The sequence below is a fragment of the Hemitrygon akajei genome, chromosome 32 (genome assembly GCF_048418815.1).
Source record: "Hemitrygon akajei chromosome 32, sHemAka1.3, whole genome shotgun sequence".
NCBI lineage: Eukaryota > Metazoa > Chordata > Chondrichthyes > Myliobatiformes > Dasyatidae > Hemitrygon > Hemitrygon akajei.
The window spans coordinates 31,282,770-31,300,003 of record NC_133155.1 but is presented as its reverse complement, the minus strand read 5'-3'; the positions used below and the strand labels follow the sequence as shown (position 1 = coordinate 31,300,003).

The window sequence follows — 17,234 nt, the reverse complement described above, 5'->3', positions numbered from 1 at the left end:
AAATTGACATTGTAGAAAGAAACAGTAGGGATTATAGACGGATGCTCCAGTTGGCAAGTTGTGTCTAGCAGTTGCTCAACAAGATCTTTCGGGATTGCAGCCGTTGCCATTTTTATACATAAAAGCGAGGCAGATGGCCATATTTTCGAATGTCACAGATATTCAGCATTATAAGCAATGCAGATGGAAGCCATTCACTATGAAAGACAATTTAGTAGTTTGCATGAATGGGAAATTTTGAGGCTTATGGGTTTGACCTGGGCAAATTTGGGTGGATAATGGATTAGCTAATTTTAAGATGCCATCGAAAAGTGAGAAAGAGCATTTGAAAGTTTAGGGCTAAGGGCAGAAACTAAAAATTGATGGGAAAGGAAGCAATTTGTTGACCTGTTTAGGAAACTAGCTCTGGTGAGAGGCAGAGAGCAGAATAATGGGCAGTTGCATAAGTTGGCAGGACTTATAAAGGAAAGGGGTACATCAAGTATAAATCAGACATCTAGAAGTCTGCCAGGGTATAGAATTAAAGCCAACATGACCCATTAGTTTTTTTTTCTTATCCAACACAACCTGAGAAATAATTATTTTTGAAAAGGAATGTACATGCCTGTAACATTAAGCATGTAATTTGACCCAGATAAAATAATGGTCTGGTATGTACTGGTCCTATCTGACCAACTATAATCCACCCAAGATATCTCAGACTTAACAAACTCAGTCTGATCACTTTAGGCTTGGGTCAGGTAGCGGAGCTGTGTAGCCATGATCTCATTGGAACAAATTTGGGGAATTGTCAATTGTTTTTCCTTCGTTTCTAGGCAGAGGTTCAATTAACAATGTAGAAAGTGGAGGGCAAAATCTATCTGTTCACTGTTTTTCTGGGGATGTTAGAGGAATACAATTGAACCCAGAATCTCCTGGCAACTACTCTGCAGAATGTACTCAGCTGAAAGAAGCTTCAAGATGGCCAGTAAGCACAGGCCTAAAATTCAAGCCAATTTGATGTTTATAACTGTTCTGAGCTGGCAGCATGGGCAGGGGTCCTGAACTTGTACAGTTCCCCCACACCTCGTCAGATTTCATTTTCACTGCCGAGATTGCAGATGGACAACCCTTTGATTGTGCTCCAGTACTTGAAAACTCAGTGGCATGGTGGCATGTGAAGAACCGAAAGCTATGTATCTGCAGTCTCTCTGAACCAGTCAGCAACATCGAAAGCACCTTGAGTTTGGGCCCAGAGATGCACGTTGGCAAGTTGGAATATTTACAGTTATTTCTTTATAAATCCTAATTATTTAACCAGGCATCTTACAACATAAAATTAAAATATAACAAGAGAAATTTTGCTATTCCATCAGAATTTTACATTTGCTTCATTAGATATCCTTTTCTTTCCACTAAAAATAATCATGATTTTGTGCGGGCTGCATCGCCATGTCCTAGATTCTCTGAGCGCATAGTAGTAAGTCGTTACTTTGAACCCCAAACAGTTCAGTCTAACCGAGCGACTTCCTGGTCCAGTTTGTGTGTGGGCTTGTGGTTGCACCTAGACCAGACCTCCTCACATAAAGACAACAGCTTTCCTTCTCTGCAGGACATTCATACGTCTTCCAGAGGGAGTGGGGTTTACAGCAATAAGAAATATTCTTGTCAGTTTACAGGCCCAGCACTTTATTTCTGTATTTTTAAACTAGACTTGCTCTTTAAAGGACTGGTGGTTTTGAGCTTGTATTCAGTTGACTTAATACTGCACCCTCATGCAATTCTGCTGCCTGCTATTTTAGGAGACATTACCACATTTATTTTAAACAAGTTTACGCTATGTAACCAAGGCATCATCCTGCATCTTAAGAGGCACTTCAGCTACTGTATACTCTCCATCACCTGTTCTACATCTTAAAAAGTCTGCCTTCTACCAGCTCAGAGGCCTTTATTTGCAGTTTCAACACTTCGGTCTTCAATAGTTGAATAAGCCACTAGCCAAGTTCCCACCCTTCACTTCTATCCTAATATATACTCACTCGAACTGGCAGACATTCACATGGTGTTGTTCAAATGAGTAGAGACTCTTTCAGTTGAGGTGATACTGGGTACACTGTGGTTAGCACACAGTGTAGTTTGGTGGCTGTGTTACCAGTTGTGCTTAGAAAATGCTGTCACTTTAGTCAAAAGATTCCAGTGGATTCCACTGTGTACTTTCGCTGATATAAGATTATGTTCCAGGCTAATGTAACAGCTGACAGATGACACACATTGTTCATAATAGAAACTTTTCTACGTAATTCACAGACCCCTTTCATTTTAAGAGACTGTGTTTAATGTAACGGCATCGGTGTAAGGCGACTGCTTTTGGTTTGTTCGTAATGGAAGGGCTGCGGCATTTATTAAGCACATAAAACGACTCTTGCGTGTTTTATTCACAAAATCCAATAAAGTAATGTGAACTAACTCAGGTCATATCCCTCACTTAGATCATTACATCGCTGTTCATTGAAATAGTGCTGCATGATTGATAACATGATCTTGAGTGACCGAAGTTTAACAACTCATTGGGAAAGTACTATCCAAAACTGCAACGTCCTCCAGTAGAGTGAACTGGAAAACATAGATGCTAGCTTATGGTTCGTTAAGAGAACTCCAGCTTGCTGCAGTGTGAACTGTGTGGTATTGCAGACTTCGGCATGTTTGCTAAAGCACAGAAGACATGAGCTCACTGGAAGTTGGCTACGTGTGTATCATTTTTAGTTGTGAATTTAATGGTGAGCCAGGAGGAGTTCTATAAATTGCGGAGCAGAAGAGCTCCTTGATATTGTCGTGTCTGGTCTGTCAGCTTTACATCATAGGCTGGCAGATTTAGCATGGTCCGAAAGATTGATGTGGCCACAGGGCTGGTGCTGGCTGGAAACTGCGCAATCTGGTTCATAAATTATGTACTCAAGTTTATGGAGTGGGACTTGAACTCAGAATTATATTTGTTAACATTTGAGCCACAGACAATATTGCTGTCCAAGGCTCACTGCAGTAAAAAACGGCATTTTCTCTTGATATGCTTTAAAGGATTCATGTTCTTGCATTTTGAGGCATCCAGATCAATTAGAATCCAGCTAGAAGCAGTTTGAAATGAACCCAGTCGCCAGCTTCTGGTCACTGTGTGTACTGCCTGAACTTGTGCTTATGAACTAACTGAAACCAGCTTTTCCCTCAGTAAAATGAAAACACGAGGGAGCTGATCCACTCTCTAATTCTTGTTGGCAGAACTGTTGCCAGAAATTTTTAAAAAATCTCAGGCCCTGGCTGGCTTGTGTCCCAACCAGCCGGCCTCTTCCTGTGAGAGTTAAGAGTCGAGGTGAACTGTTCACTTGATACTGTTAAAATGGGTTTAACAGGCAGGCTGTAGCAGTCATTCCTCGCAATGTGGCTGCTCACTGGGCCACACATTCCTCTCGATGAAAAGCTTTGCCGGGTAAGTACTGCAAGTCTTTTAAGTTCTCAGCCTGTTTTATTGATTTTTAAAGTAATTTATTTAGCTGAAGAGATTTTTTTCTCTCTGTTATCTTGGGGGACAGGCTTGCAGAACGGTTAATCCAGCTGTTACCATAGTTCCTGTGTTGTGCGCGTTGTGCCAGATTTTGAAATGCATTTGCTTTTGTACTTGCGACCTGATGAGGCACAACACTGGAAGAAGTTTCAGAAATAAGAATCCCTTACTATTCACATTTTTAAAAAACAGCTCTAATAAAGGTAGCGAAAGTCACTGAATTGATCAAAAATTTGTTTTGCAAGGTCACTAAGTTTTCTGAGCTACAGGTGATTGGGAGTTTGCACAGCTTTGATGTTCTTTGATTCAGTTCATTCTTCAGGGGCTGCAGTGGGAGGGACGGTGAAGTTGGTGGGGAAAGGAAAAGGGAGTGTTTTCGATTAACTGTGCAAACTACAATTTTGGGTGTATCTGTGCTGGGTTCCCAAACTGATCTTTACACACTGATTGAAAGGTAATTAACAGTGGGGGGAGGTATAAATAGGAAAATGCTTTATGGCCGAAGGTTTTCCCTCCCCCATAATATCTTTTCTACTGATTACTGTTATGACACCTAGTGGCTGACTCATCGTCTCAGAATTATTCTAAGCGGGAGTTGTCCCTGAAGACTTTGTGAGTTGTCACGACTGTAACCCTGAGCTTTAAAGCTTCTATAAAAATGTTTTAGGCAACTCTCACTATATCTGCCCCTCTGACTTCTGATCAATCATATTACCACAGATCAGAGCGTCAGCGTAGTGGTGGGGCAGTGGAATACTTGGAATCAGATTGATACTTGATGGATTTGGGGATGTGTTTGGAAACAGTCCCAAATTCAAATGATGTACATCAGCTGTTGTATAGTAAGGAGTCTATTGGACAAGTGGGTTTTTAAAGCTCTCAGGTCGTTAGTTGTTCATGTTTACACTATAGAGTTTCTGCTGTTGTTTTCTTTCTTTCCTGAGAGCACTGGGAACGTCCCTTGGGCTTTGGTCACTTGGTAGTATTACTGATTTGTTGTGAGAGAATCCTGCTTTTTCGCTGCCTGACTTTTAGGTTCCTTTTCTGTATATAGCCTCATGAGATACATCATAATTTATTGCTCTTCCCCTGGCTAGTATTGAATGCAGTTGAGTATCAACCATATTAATGAGGTTATCTGTAGTCTAGAGCAGATAAGAACATTGGATTTCCTTCACCAAAGGCCATTAATGAACCAGATGGTCGTTCTTGTAGCAGACCAGTGGTTTACAGTTGTTATTGCAGATTTAATGAATCAAATATGGATTCAGCAGCTGTCATAGTGGCAAATAAATTTGTTTCTAGATCCTTTATCCAGACCCCTTACAGATCCACAACCATTCTATTACTGTTCACATTTATATGGAATTTTTAATATTAAAGTTAGAATTTCTGGGCAATGGTCATTAGTTTGATAACCTTGATATTTTTACCCTCTTTAATTGGGGCCAATAAAGCCAATTTAAAATTAGTTAGAAGAAGTGCCTCAGTTAACTCAGCAGTGGTCAAAAATTTGAAACACAAATTGTACGGGTATGTTTGGTTACAGAAGGTGGTGGATACAGCCCAGTTTGTCGTAGGCAAAGCCCGCTCCACCTTGCTGAGTACATTTACATGGAGCGCTACCACAAGAAAGACCCCACCAGGTTCAGCAATGATTGTGCCCCTACAAACATCAGGTTACTGAACTGGCATGCATAACTTCACTCACCACGACTCTGCACTGATTCTACGGACCACAGACTCTTTTTCAAGAACTCTTTTACAACTCTTGTCCTCAGTATAATTTATTTTTATTTGCACAGTTTGTCTTTTGCTAATTGATTATTAATCGCAGTTTATGTGTGGTTTTCATAGATTGTGTTGTATTTCTCTTTCTGTAAATGCCTGCAATAAAATTAATTTCAGGGTAGCATACGTACTTGAATAATAAATTTGAACTTCAGTTTTGATGTACAATTTAGCCATACATTTGAAGAAACTACTTGTTCCTCGAGTAATGTTTTTTTAACTGAACCATTGAATTTATTTTTTTGGATGAAAATTTTTGAGCAATAGGCGATGGCTGAGGCACATCCAGTTGTCACACCACTCAGTGACACTAGCATCTATCAATCTGCTAGTCCACTTATCAAGACCTGTATCACCCAGCAAGCATATTGTAACACAAGAGGGGATCAAAGGGTAAATCCTACCTTTTTTACAGACAATGGAGTCATTCATTTGACTATTAAAACATGAGTGAGCTATTCAACTTTGTGGCCTATTCCACCGTTGAGTTAGACATTGACTGTACCACATTCTCTTTCACCTGTTTCTTCCATTTTGCGCAGTTTCCATTGTTATCTGTGTTGAGGCCCACACGTTTCTAGGGATATAGATTTCCAGTGTTACATAGTCCTTTGCTTGGAAAAGTGCTGCTGACCCTGTCTGCTAACAGGGAGTAGTTTCACTATGTTGACCAGTTCAGGATTCTTTTATTGTTCCAAAGTTTTCTAAAGGCCAAGATTATGCATTATAATCTTCTTAAAGCTGTTGTATTATTTGTATACGGTTGTATTCTAGAACAGTTTTCCTTTAATACCTGCTGTTTGCAGACAAGAGCAGCTTGTGTAAATCCTGAAGCTCCTGAATTGAAACATAACTTCCTATGTAGTAGCTCTATTGCTTTGCTTGTGTTTTGTTTGTTTACCACCTTTTTTCCCCTGGAGTCTTAAGTCTGTCTTCCTGCTTTACATTTCTTAAATTGAAGTCTTTTGTCTATGTCTCGTGCTCCACCTGCTGGCATCGACTCATCAATCAGATAATCTTGTAAACAGCTTACCTGTCATCCTGGTTTGATAGTATTAAAGCCGCCTCTCCTCTCCACCCTCCTTGCAACTTAATGAACTTTTGTCTACTTTGTTTCGACAATAAGCATGGTAACAGACCCTTCTGGCCCAACAAATTAGAGCAAAGTAACGTACTAACTTGGAATGTGGGAGGAATTGGAGTACCCAAAGGACACCCACGCACATGGTCATGGGGAGAACATATGACCTGCTTACAGACAGCACCGAGTTTGAACCTGGGTCGCTGGTGCCAGAATAGTGTTACACTAACCACTACACTAGCATTTCTGTCCATGGCACCAGGCATCTCAATTGGGCATATTCAAGCTCTCTTTTCCAGCTCCATTTTCTTCCTCTTTCTCTTCCCACAGATGCGGCTTTACCTGCTGAGTATTCTAGGACTTTCTGGCTAGCACTGTGTCTGCTTCACTAGTCTGAATGGACCAAGAGGAGTATAATTGAGACAAGCAATATTTTAATTCACAGTCCTGTAAGATGCCTGTTTTAAATTGATGCAGCAAAAAGTAGCTGGAAGGACTCGGCAGATTGAGCAGCATCTGTAGGGGAAAGACGACTGTTGACTTTTCGGGTTGAGACCCTGTATCAGGACTTTAATTTTGGCTGTCACATTTAAAAGCCACCCAACCCAGAATTTCTATGGTTCTATTTAATTGGGTAGATACATGGATGGGAGAGGTCTGGAGGGTTATGGACTGGGTGCAGGTCAATGGGACTAAAGGAATAAAGTTTCAGCATAGACTCGAAGGTCCGAATGGCTTGTTTTCTGTGCTGTAGCGTTCTATGGTTCTAATTCCTCAGCCCTGCTGGGTGAGGAAATGACTCATTGACAAAATTAATATTATGTGTTTCCTGTACATTTAGGGAAAGTTTTGGAAGGATACACATGACTAAGCATCTGATAGTCTCATTAAATACACTATTAAATTTAATTTCTGCAAATGAAATCCATCCAAATATTTATAACAGGCTGTTATAAATATTCAGTTGTTTCTTGAAGCAAATCTGAGCTAGTACTGCAGTAAAAAATCACTGTTGAGATTGAGTTATAAGAGAACTATTGCATTTACTTTGCTTTCAAAGCCTGCATTACGGCTTCCAAAATAGTGAATGTTTTACAGGGTATGTCTTTTATTTGCGCTTACTGATATTTCTGATAATGACAAACAATAGTTCACAGTATTTACAGGTTTACAGTTAATGGGGGGAAAAATTTGCTCATTCCGCCTGATAGGTTTTTGTCTAACCCCATCTTGATTACTTGCTGATCTATCATTCCCAGCTGCTGCTCTCCATCTGATGATGCCCACTCACCATCTTTGCCCCAGTTGCCCAGTCACCCCACTCCTGCCCCTATTCTGACAAGCTCTGCTCCTCCCTCTGCCCTCAGGAATCTAACCTGCTCCTCAGTCTCTCTCATGGTTGTAAAGTAGAAAAAGACAGGATAGATTATCTTCAGATTTCCTCCTTCCCCTCCCCTCCCCTCCCCCTCCCCCCCATGAGTTGTCACTTGGCAACACACTAGTGCTGATTGACGGAGGCCTTTTGCATGTCTTTGGCACTTGGAGGAAATGTGAAATGGGCCAATTAGAGGAGACCTACTTGCATACTCCATGCAGACACCTCTCTTGGTCAGGATCTGGTGCCTTTACTGCGCCATGTCAGTTATGCCAAACTTCTGTGGTGAATGAATGCATATTTCTGCCGGTGGCGATAAATGAACATACAAGGAGTTCTGTGGCAGAGAAATAGTTTTTGCCGAACTGGGGTGAAGCCGTCTGGTTGACATGAAGGGTGTGGCATCTGAAATGCTGCAGAGATGAGTACAATCCTGCAGTTCCATGGATGTTTTACGACAAGATCCATGGCTCCACTTTGCAGACAGAGTAACTGTAACTTTGATCTTCTCCCAATTATCCTGCTCACTCTACACTGTACTGATCTCAGCCTATAAACTATCACTTAGAAGTAGAAAAAAATATTAGTGCCATTTTAATTCTTTTTTCACATGGAGTATGAATCTCATCTGAGAAGCTGACACTGATTGGTTCACCTAAAAACTTATTAATTTTGCACAGTACTATGGAGCCTTATTAGAAATGAGACTTCATGATATTTTGCAAAATTTCAATAAAACTGATGTGTTGTTTGGAGCAGTATGTTATCTAGGCTGATTAGTGACATTGTGGTTCAGTGCTCTATCAGCAATAGTGTGATGACTGTAGTGTGATTAGTTTCTCTTACTTTGAGAATCATTTGAAAAGTCTGGCATTAATCATCATCAGCCCCATAGATTTCTAGATGACAGACCTTTGCCTCTGACTGCTGCCCAGCTCTGAGCTGCTTCAGTTCAGCTCCATTTCCCTGACCTCTGGCGTGAAACATCAACAAGCATAGATTGCTGTCAAGTGACCCCTGCTGGAGACTCATGCAAAGGCAGTGTAGCAGTTTGCATAAGTGTCCCACTGGCAGAGTATATTTACCCTATTTTGCTGACAAGAACACCCAAGAACTTCCATGCACCCTTTGTGTTACAGTAATTTCACACCCCACCCACATGGAGTCTTTAATCTTATAGTGAAGGGAGAAAAAAGCAAGGGAATGATCAGTGGAAATGAGTACTGAAATATTTCATTGAGTGTCTAGACAATTGAATTATTATTACTGAAAGGGAGAGGAAATCAAAATCTTCAAGTTATGTCTGCAGCCTCCTCTATATGTACTTCCTTCTGATGCTGTAATTCTCCAATTCAGCTTCCTCTGAACTCCTTTTCCCATGCCCCCCTCCCCATTGTCAGCCAGACCCTCAGATATCTGGGCCTAATTTCTAGAATTCTGTCCTGAATGCCTTTGTTTTAAACCATTCTTTTAATAATCTTTTGGTAACATGTTCTCCTTGGTATGAAAAGTTTTAGTACTCTGAAATATCTTGGTGAATGATTAGCTAAAGGCAAACTGCTGGAGGAACGTGTTGGGCCAGGCACCATCAATGGAGGCAAAGAATGGTCAACGTTTGGGGTGAGACCCTATATCAGGGTCTTGACCTGAAACGTTAACCGTCTCTGCCTCCATGATAATGCCTCACTGAGTCTCTTCAGCTGTTTGTTATTGCTACGCATCCCAGCATCTGTGTTCTCTTGCCTCTTTGGGATAAATCATCATACTACAGGTACAAGTCAAGTCAGATTCATTGTTATGTGCACAAGTATGGTGAGGTACAGGTGCAGTGGAAAAAATTACAGCAATAACAAAGGCCCATAGGTACAGACAACACACCTTATAAAATCATTAAATTATACTTAAAAATGGCCAAAACATGATATTACTGCAAGAAAAGAAACAGTTGAGTGCAAGAGATACAAGTAAGATTAGGTTGAATAGGTCAGTTCAGGAACTTGATGGTTGTAGAAAAGTAGCTGTTACTTGATTACTTGCTGATCTGTCATTCCCAGCTGTTGAACCTGGTGGCTTCTGTACTTCCTGCCTTTCAATAGTTATTGCATCAGCCACCAGAGAATTAAAAAGAAACAGATTTAATTCACACCATACGTTAACATTTTCTGTATATTTCTGTTTTTGCTTCTGCAGCCCTAGGTCTCGTTCCAGGTCGTATTCTCCGACTCATAACCGGGAGAGGAATTATCAGCGCGAGTACCAGCCTCGGGAGTTTCGAGCACATCGAGGTTACAGGCGACCTTTCATTCAGCGTCGAGGACGAGGCTACTACCCCAGGGGCAACTGGAACAACCGTGGTGGCTACGGCAACTACGGAAACTACAACCATTACGGTAACTATCGGCCCAACTGGCACAACTACCGGTCAACTTACAGCCCTCGGCGAGGCCGGTCCCGCTCTCGGTCACCCAAGCGGAGGTCCGTGTCGCCGAGGTCCAGGAGCCGCTCCAGGTACACTGATAAGTCATCGTCCAGCAGGTCACGCAGGTCATCCTCGTCCAGATCTCGCTCCTCTCCTCACCGCAGTCGCTCTGCCTCCCCTAAACGGCGGAGCAAGAAAAATAAGTCATCCCAGAAGGAGGCGGCTGCCTCCCAGCTGCCTGCCCAGGAGTCTGAAGAGCAGCAGAAGCGGTCCCCTGAGGATGGCCAGACCGGGAACGGTAGCTCTGAGGCAGCCACTGGTCCGGCCCCCAAACGTGGTGATTCATGGAAAGGCCTGACTGCCTATGATGCCAGTCCCAAGCACCCTAGCCCTGCCCCACGCTCTACTGTGGTGCTGAAGACCAGTTCACCTTTGCATTCCAGCCCAAGCCAGCAGAGCCCTCCGCAGTCGAGCGTGGCCCGCCATACTTCACCACCCGGGAGCCCCTCGCAGATGAGCCCCCAGGGCCGCAGCCCAACCAGGGCGAATACGTCTCACCAGAGCCCGCCATCACTCAGTTCTTCAGTTCGTAGCCTGCCTCGTCAAACGTCGGGCAATCACAGCCCTCCTCAGAGGAGTCCGCCACTGACGAGTCTTGCACAGGGCAATGCACAGAAAGAGGAAGCAAGATCAGGAATGACTGGCTTATTTGCGGAACAGCCGGCCCCAACTATCCCTTCATATCTAAAGAGGTATGTTCCAAAAAGGTCAGTATTAAGTTCTTGATTATCTTTAAATTAGCCAGCATATGAAAGTGTTTGAAAATACTAGACTAGATACAAGTGGAAAATAAATTGCATTTTACAATAGTGAGTCTTTTTATTGAGTCATTTTTAGCATTCATTGATATGTTGAAATATCTTCTTGGGCATAGGCACTGGAAGAACCAGCTAATAACTAGTTAACAAATTTAGCAGTAGCATTGTAGTCCATCAGTTCTGTGTTCCAGTGGATCACAGAAGAATGGTTTGCTAACACTTTAATATTTGAAAAGGTATGATTGGTCAAGTGGCTGTCAGATCATCCTGCAAGAAGAGCTTTTCAATTATAATATGCGCTTTAATTGTGTTAATCCTTTGTGACCTAGCTTGCTTGGCAAGGCTGGTAGTTGTTCTGATGTGGGCTGTTCTTTTTCTCTTCCATGAATACAGTCAGTACTCCTTTTGTTTAAAACTTTGGGTATGTTGTAGAATTAGATGTTTGGTGAAGTAAAGAGCATTCCAGAATCAGACTTGTTTAATGGCCTGGAATAAAATGTATCTCATTTTAAAATAATGTTTTGAGGTCTGTCTGGTAGTGTAAGGTCATACCACTCTCCATCTGGTACTCGAGACACATTTTCCCAGCAGTTATTACACGTATAAAACCAGCTTGCATTTGAGCTTCGCATGTGAGGTGGTCAAAAAATGAAAGGATGACAATTTTTGTACATGGCTCCATAACACACATGCAGATGACATGAAAGTTGGTGGGGTTATGAATAGTGAGAAAGATTGTCTAAGGCTGCAGCAGAATAAGGATGGAAGGTGAAACTTTAAGAAACAAAGCGGGGATTGGACGTACAGTAAATGTTGGTGAACAGTGACCTTGAGATTCAAGTCCCTAGTTCTGTGGAAGTGGCAACACAGCTCGTTCACTTGGGTGTGAAGAGACATGTGACATGCTTGGTTGAGGCATAGAATGTAAGAGTTGGGACATTATGTTGCAACTTTACAATTAGGTCAATGGATTCTGATCACTACACTACAGGAGAGATGTGGTTGCATTGGAGAGAGTCAGAGGAGGTTCACCGGGACATCACCTGGATTAGAAGACTTCAGTTCAGGATAGAGGATTGATAGCCTGCATTAGTTTATCTCAGCATGAAACAAACTGCCCTGTATACCCTTTTGGAAGTATCAAAAATTATAAGAAGCTTGGATAGGGAATTAGACTAAGCGTCTTGCTCATGGTATCAAAAAGAAGAGACCATAAAGGTGAGAGGAAGGAGTTATAAAGAGAATTTGAGGGAAATGTTTTTTCTTCTCCAGAGTGGTTGGAACTCGCTACCAATAGAGATGGTAGCATCTATTTAAGTGTGGGTCCAACTTACTAAGGGCACATTTGCAGATGGCAATGTGTGCTAAAGGGCACACTCCCACATACAGAGTACTTCCCCTACATCCATTTAAAAACAATTTTGGGGTATTTCATACAGACTAGGGTAGATCACAAATGGCTGTTATATAGAGACCCTGTCTAATACAAACCTTTAAGTCACTGTTATTGGTCAAACTGATTCTGAAATGCTCTTTCAGTAATCTATTGCTGTATATTTGGGTAAAATGTTTTCAAAGTTGGCTACTTGCTGAAATGTTCTTGCTCTAATGCTATGTGTAACAGTGGATTTTGCTTCTCAGCTTCCTCCTATTTCTTTCTGTGGAAGCCTGTCTGTGGGCTCTTTACGACCAGCGAGGCACTGTTCCCTACTTACTGGATTGTGACATGATAAACGACCAAAAGGAAAAGCATGCACTATTGATCTGTTTGCATTATTACCTAGCTAGAACTTGGGTAGGATATCTTCCTTTAAATCCTCGTTGGGTCTATTACTGAATCTTATTAAATGAGGATAAAACATGTTTCTTTAGTTTAGCTCAAACATGAAACTTTCTCCTAAGCCATTGTCTTACCCTTTCTTCCTTTTTTAAATCCCTAAGTTGTTATTACTTGATCAGCACATAATATTCCTCATTCTTTTCAACCTGTTTATCTCATATTTTGAGTGTGAGCACTTGACGTAAACATCTTTTTGGAAAATCTCTAAATTGAAACTCCAATTGAGCTCTTGCTCCAACCTTTGAGGTGGTCCTATGTTATAAAGTCTTTTGTTTAAGAAAGAAGCTAGATGGTATAATTTATTTATTTTCTCTCTGTTTTTGTTTGTATTTTTTTCACCTGTAACCATAGTTTATAGCTGAATAGAATGCTAAAAGGTTAATGCAGGATAGGATGGATAGAAGAGAAAAGGAGCAGGAGGGAATAGATTTAGAAAAAGAAAGCAAGAGTCCAGGCCAGTTCTTACGAAAGGCTTTCTGCTTGCAGTGTGGTGAAAACGGAATTCCATGTGAAAAATATTCCAGAGAAAGGCAACCGTAGCAGCCAATCTCCAAAGCGGTTCAAGGGCGGAGTTTCAGAGGAGTTTGACAAACTTTCGAAATCTGATATTCGTCACAAATTTAGTTATGATGAAGAGGCAGTGGAGGAACATGCCAAAGAATACCCGTCCAAGAACCAAAAGGAATATGGATACGAGGATGAGCCCAAATACAGGAGCAAATTAATCGCAAGTAAAACTCAGGAGAGGTATGATGAGGAGGATGAGGAGGAGGAAGATGATGATGATGAGAATGATAGGTCACGCAAACGGGAAGAAGTAAATTTCTTTAAGCAGATGGCCATCTCCAAGGAGAAGTTTAGGGAGGTGGAGAATGTGGAGGATGAGGAAACAATACCCGAGAGATTTAAAAAAGAGGACCGCTTTCAAACAAAGAAAGCAGATGGGAACAGATACCGAGAGGTATCACCTATGAAAACATCAAAATATAAGGCAGGCCGAGCAGATAGTCCTCTTCCTCCAAGGAAGAGCTCTGAGTCCAAAGAGCAGGAAGATGTCACTTCTCTGGAGGAGAGCCCGCCAATACTCAAAGCAGCTCATCGTCCTACAGAGGTGACACTGAAAATGGATTCCTTGCAGTTTGGCGATGATGTTATTGGGTAAGAATTGGCTTGTGTTCCATAATTATTTCATCATGGGAATATGTGGTGTTAAGAACTGGAATAGGGTTGGAGGAGGTCATACGTCCTTTAAGACTGGACTATCATTCAGTAAGATCGTGGCTGATCTGGTCACTGGCATCAACTCCACCTTGCCACCTGATCACCAGTCCTCTTGAGTGCTCTAAAAAAAAAATCTCCCATTGTCAGTCTTGTATATACCCAAGAATTCAGCATCTGCTGCATTTCTAGGTGTAGAGTTCCAAAATTTCATGACCTTCAGAGGAAAAATCATCTTTCTCCAATGGCCAATCCTTTATCTCAAGACTCTCATCAATCTAGATTTCCCACCAGTGAAAATGTCCACAGCATCAACTTGGTTCTTTGAGGTAAAATTGTCATTTAGAGATGACACACACAAATAATCAATAGATAACAGAAGGCTTGGCTCAGCTTTGTGTAATTTGTCATTGAACTTAGTCAGTTACATAAAATTTAAATAACATTGGTTCCACACAATGGGACTAGCCATCCATCTGATACGCTATAGATCCCCACTAAATGTGCAACCTAATATGCTAGCAAAAATACTGTTTATTCAGACTCTCATCCATCTTTCTAATACCTGATTCAAGGAGTCAGCACTTCCTTGATATGTGTTCATATAAACCATTGCTTGCTTGTTCATGCTTGAGTTTTTTTAATATATCTAGATCATGAACAATTGCTGCAGTTTATGCATGGTCTTTGTGGAAAGCAACAGCTCTTTCTTGGGTTTGAAGGCAACATATCAAAGTGGGCACCAGCTTAGAGTTATTTCTCTTCCTGCCGTGCTACCTCAACACCTCCATCAGCATTGACCGGAAAATGGTAGCTATCAATCAGTATCTGTGTTCAGCTATACATTAGCAAACCTGTTGACTTATCTTTGAGATACTGGTGCACAACAGAGGTCAAAATTGTGCAAAAATTATGGATTGATGGAATGAATGAGTCACTTGCTATGTTGAATGCGCTGAGACAAAAGGAATGTCTTTCATGAAAGCCTTCTCTTTATGTCATCATTCTAGCTCTACCAACATCCTGACCCATGAACGACGCCTTTGTCGTGACCTTGTTCACAAACCTAAAAAAGATCAAGAGTTCCGTTCCATCTTCCAGCACATTCAGATGGCCCAGGCGCGACGTAGTCCCTCAGAGATATTTGCTCAGCACATTGTAACTTTGGTTCACCACGTGAAAGGTAAGATAATAACAGCAGCTAGCTGCTTATTTGCTTTCTCCTTAGTGAGGCACACATGGACTTTGTTTACGTTCCTTCTTTTTCTTTGTATGGTCCATTGTAGCCAAGTAACATGTTGAAATTCTGAAAGCTAATACAGAAACTCACTCATTATTTGTCTTGGAACATTGCTGTAATGTTAGTTGTGTAACAGTTACAAAAAAGGGCTTAATTAGTTCATTTTCTTCTAGCTATGATGCATGGTCACCCATGATGCCATAAAACAGTACCAGCAAATTAATTCCAGAAGATGATTCTGGTTGCTGAAACAGTTTACAGTTTAATAGCTGTAAATTAATGGCTTATCTTTTGTTAGTATCTGATTTCTATGTCATATTAATATTTTGTATACCCTTGTCTCCTGATATTAATTGAGAGGATGACAGTGGGCACTGTACATCTTTAGTTTTCATCTCGTCCTATTTGCAAGTTCTATATTCCCATGGTTCTATAAGTAAATGTTTTATTTCTGATTGATTTTTATTGGATTTATTATTGCCCATATTTATTTTAGCCTTTAGTTTTGTTGGAAGTAGCACCAGTACCACATTTTCCTGTCAAGCCATTCAGTTTCAAAGAACTATCTGAAATCGCTTCTCAACATTCTCCAGAGAAATAAGTTACAGCTCTTTGTGATAAGTGTATTTCTTCAGACTCATCTTTTTGAAATCTGTTTGCATCACCTCTGTCATTATCAAGTATTTGTATAGATGGATTTTGCTGTGCAAGTTCATGTATCCATCTTGGGGCTTGATGAAATCACTTAATCATCTTTAACAATAGGTTAATCTATGATGGGGATTTGAGTTATAATCAGGGCAGTTTGGGATATGCTGAGCCGGTCTAATAATGTCATAAGCAAGATTTCAGTTTTAATGTTAAATGTTTGTGGTATTGTGATATCTACTGAATATACTTGCTGTGTTATTCAGCTGACTGTATCAAAGAGAGCTGAATAAAGATTTTAGAAAGAGAATTGAATTTCTATTGAAGTATTCCCTCAAATACAGTAACTTTTTAAAATTTGCTTACTCCTTTAGGAAATGAGTTTCCATTCTCGCTCTTAGTATAAAATATCAGTGGATAGAAAGACATAAGAAACATTTCCGTGCTTCGTTCCTATTTCTAGAATCAAATAAGTAAAGTCCTTCCCATCTACTTTGTACAGACTCAAACAAACTAAACCCCTTCACATTTGCTGCCCACCCAAGAAACTGCAGTGTTCTTTCCCATTACATTAAATCTTTGTGGATCACTGCGCTCCCATTATTTTTCAGAATTTCTTTTTTAATTTGGTGTAGCTAAAGTAATTAAAAGCTGAAGTTGGATATTGAAAGTCAACAGCTGAGTTCTAATAACGCCTGGACTGTCAGTCTCCTTGGTATGCATTTTCAAGACAGCAGTGTGCAATGTGGCTTATTGGTTTCATCACATACTTTGCAGGATGTACGATGTCTATTTGATCAGTGAATAACGTTAGCTTCCATGACATTTGGAAATATTTTTATGGTCCAGTGTTCAAAAGTACAATTTTTGGGCATCAATACTATAAACAAATTTGTGCTTAAAAAAAACAATAATTCTATTTAATCCATAATACTGTTTTAACTTTGAGACATTCACTGTGTTTGGCAGCTTCAAACAAACAATTTACAGATGATATTTTAGAGAGGTCCTTTTATTGGCCATCTGATGCAGGAAAATTCCTTTTAAATATTGTTTGTAGCAGTCTCTATGTGTTTTAAATTTGTTGCATGCAGTTATTATGGGTGCTGCTTTTTGCCCAAAAAGGTTGGGAATAGGTATCTGGAACTGATGGTTAACATGTCTACTTATTTTCCTATTTGTGTATAGATATGACTCAATGGAAATCCAGTCACGTGTGGCATAAGCTTTTACCAACTAGTGATTTATATCTGGAACGTAATAACTCTG

At 40.7% G+C, this 17,234-nt stretch overlaps 1 protein-coding gene across 7 annotated transcripts in view; it reads left to right on the top strand.

Moving 5' to 3' along the window:
• LOC140719819 (thyroid hormone receptor-associated protein 3-like) overlaps positions 1-17,234 on the top strand; it is a 115,761-nt gene that overhangs the window by 85,181 nt on the left and 13,346 nt on the right. For 4 of the 7 annotated variants that reach the window (XM_073034740.1, XM_073034733.1, XM_073034735.1 and 1 more), the window contains 3 exons: positions 9,973-10,968; positions 13,346-14,017; positions 15,088-15,260. In XM_073034740.1, coding sequence (XP_072890841.1) covers positions 9,973-10,968; positions 13,346-14,017; positions 15,088-15,260 — 1,841 coding nt within the window. Of the gene's footprint in view, positions 1-3,305; positions 3,461-9,972; positions 10,969-13,345; positions 14,018-15,087; positions 15,261-17,234 lie in introns of those variants that run through there. The other 3 variants (XM_073034737.1, XM_073034736.1, XM_073034741.1) reach the window with 3 other exon arrangements.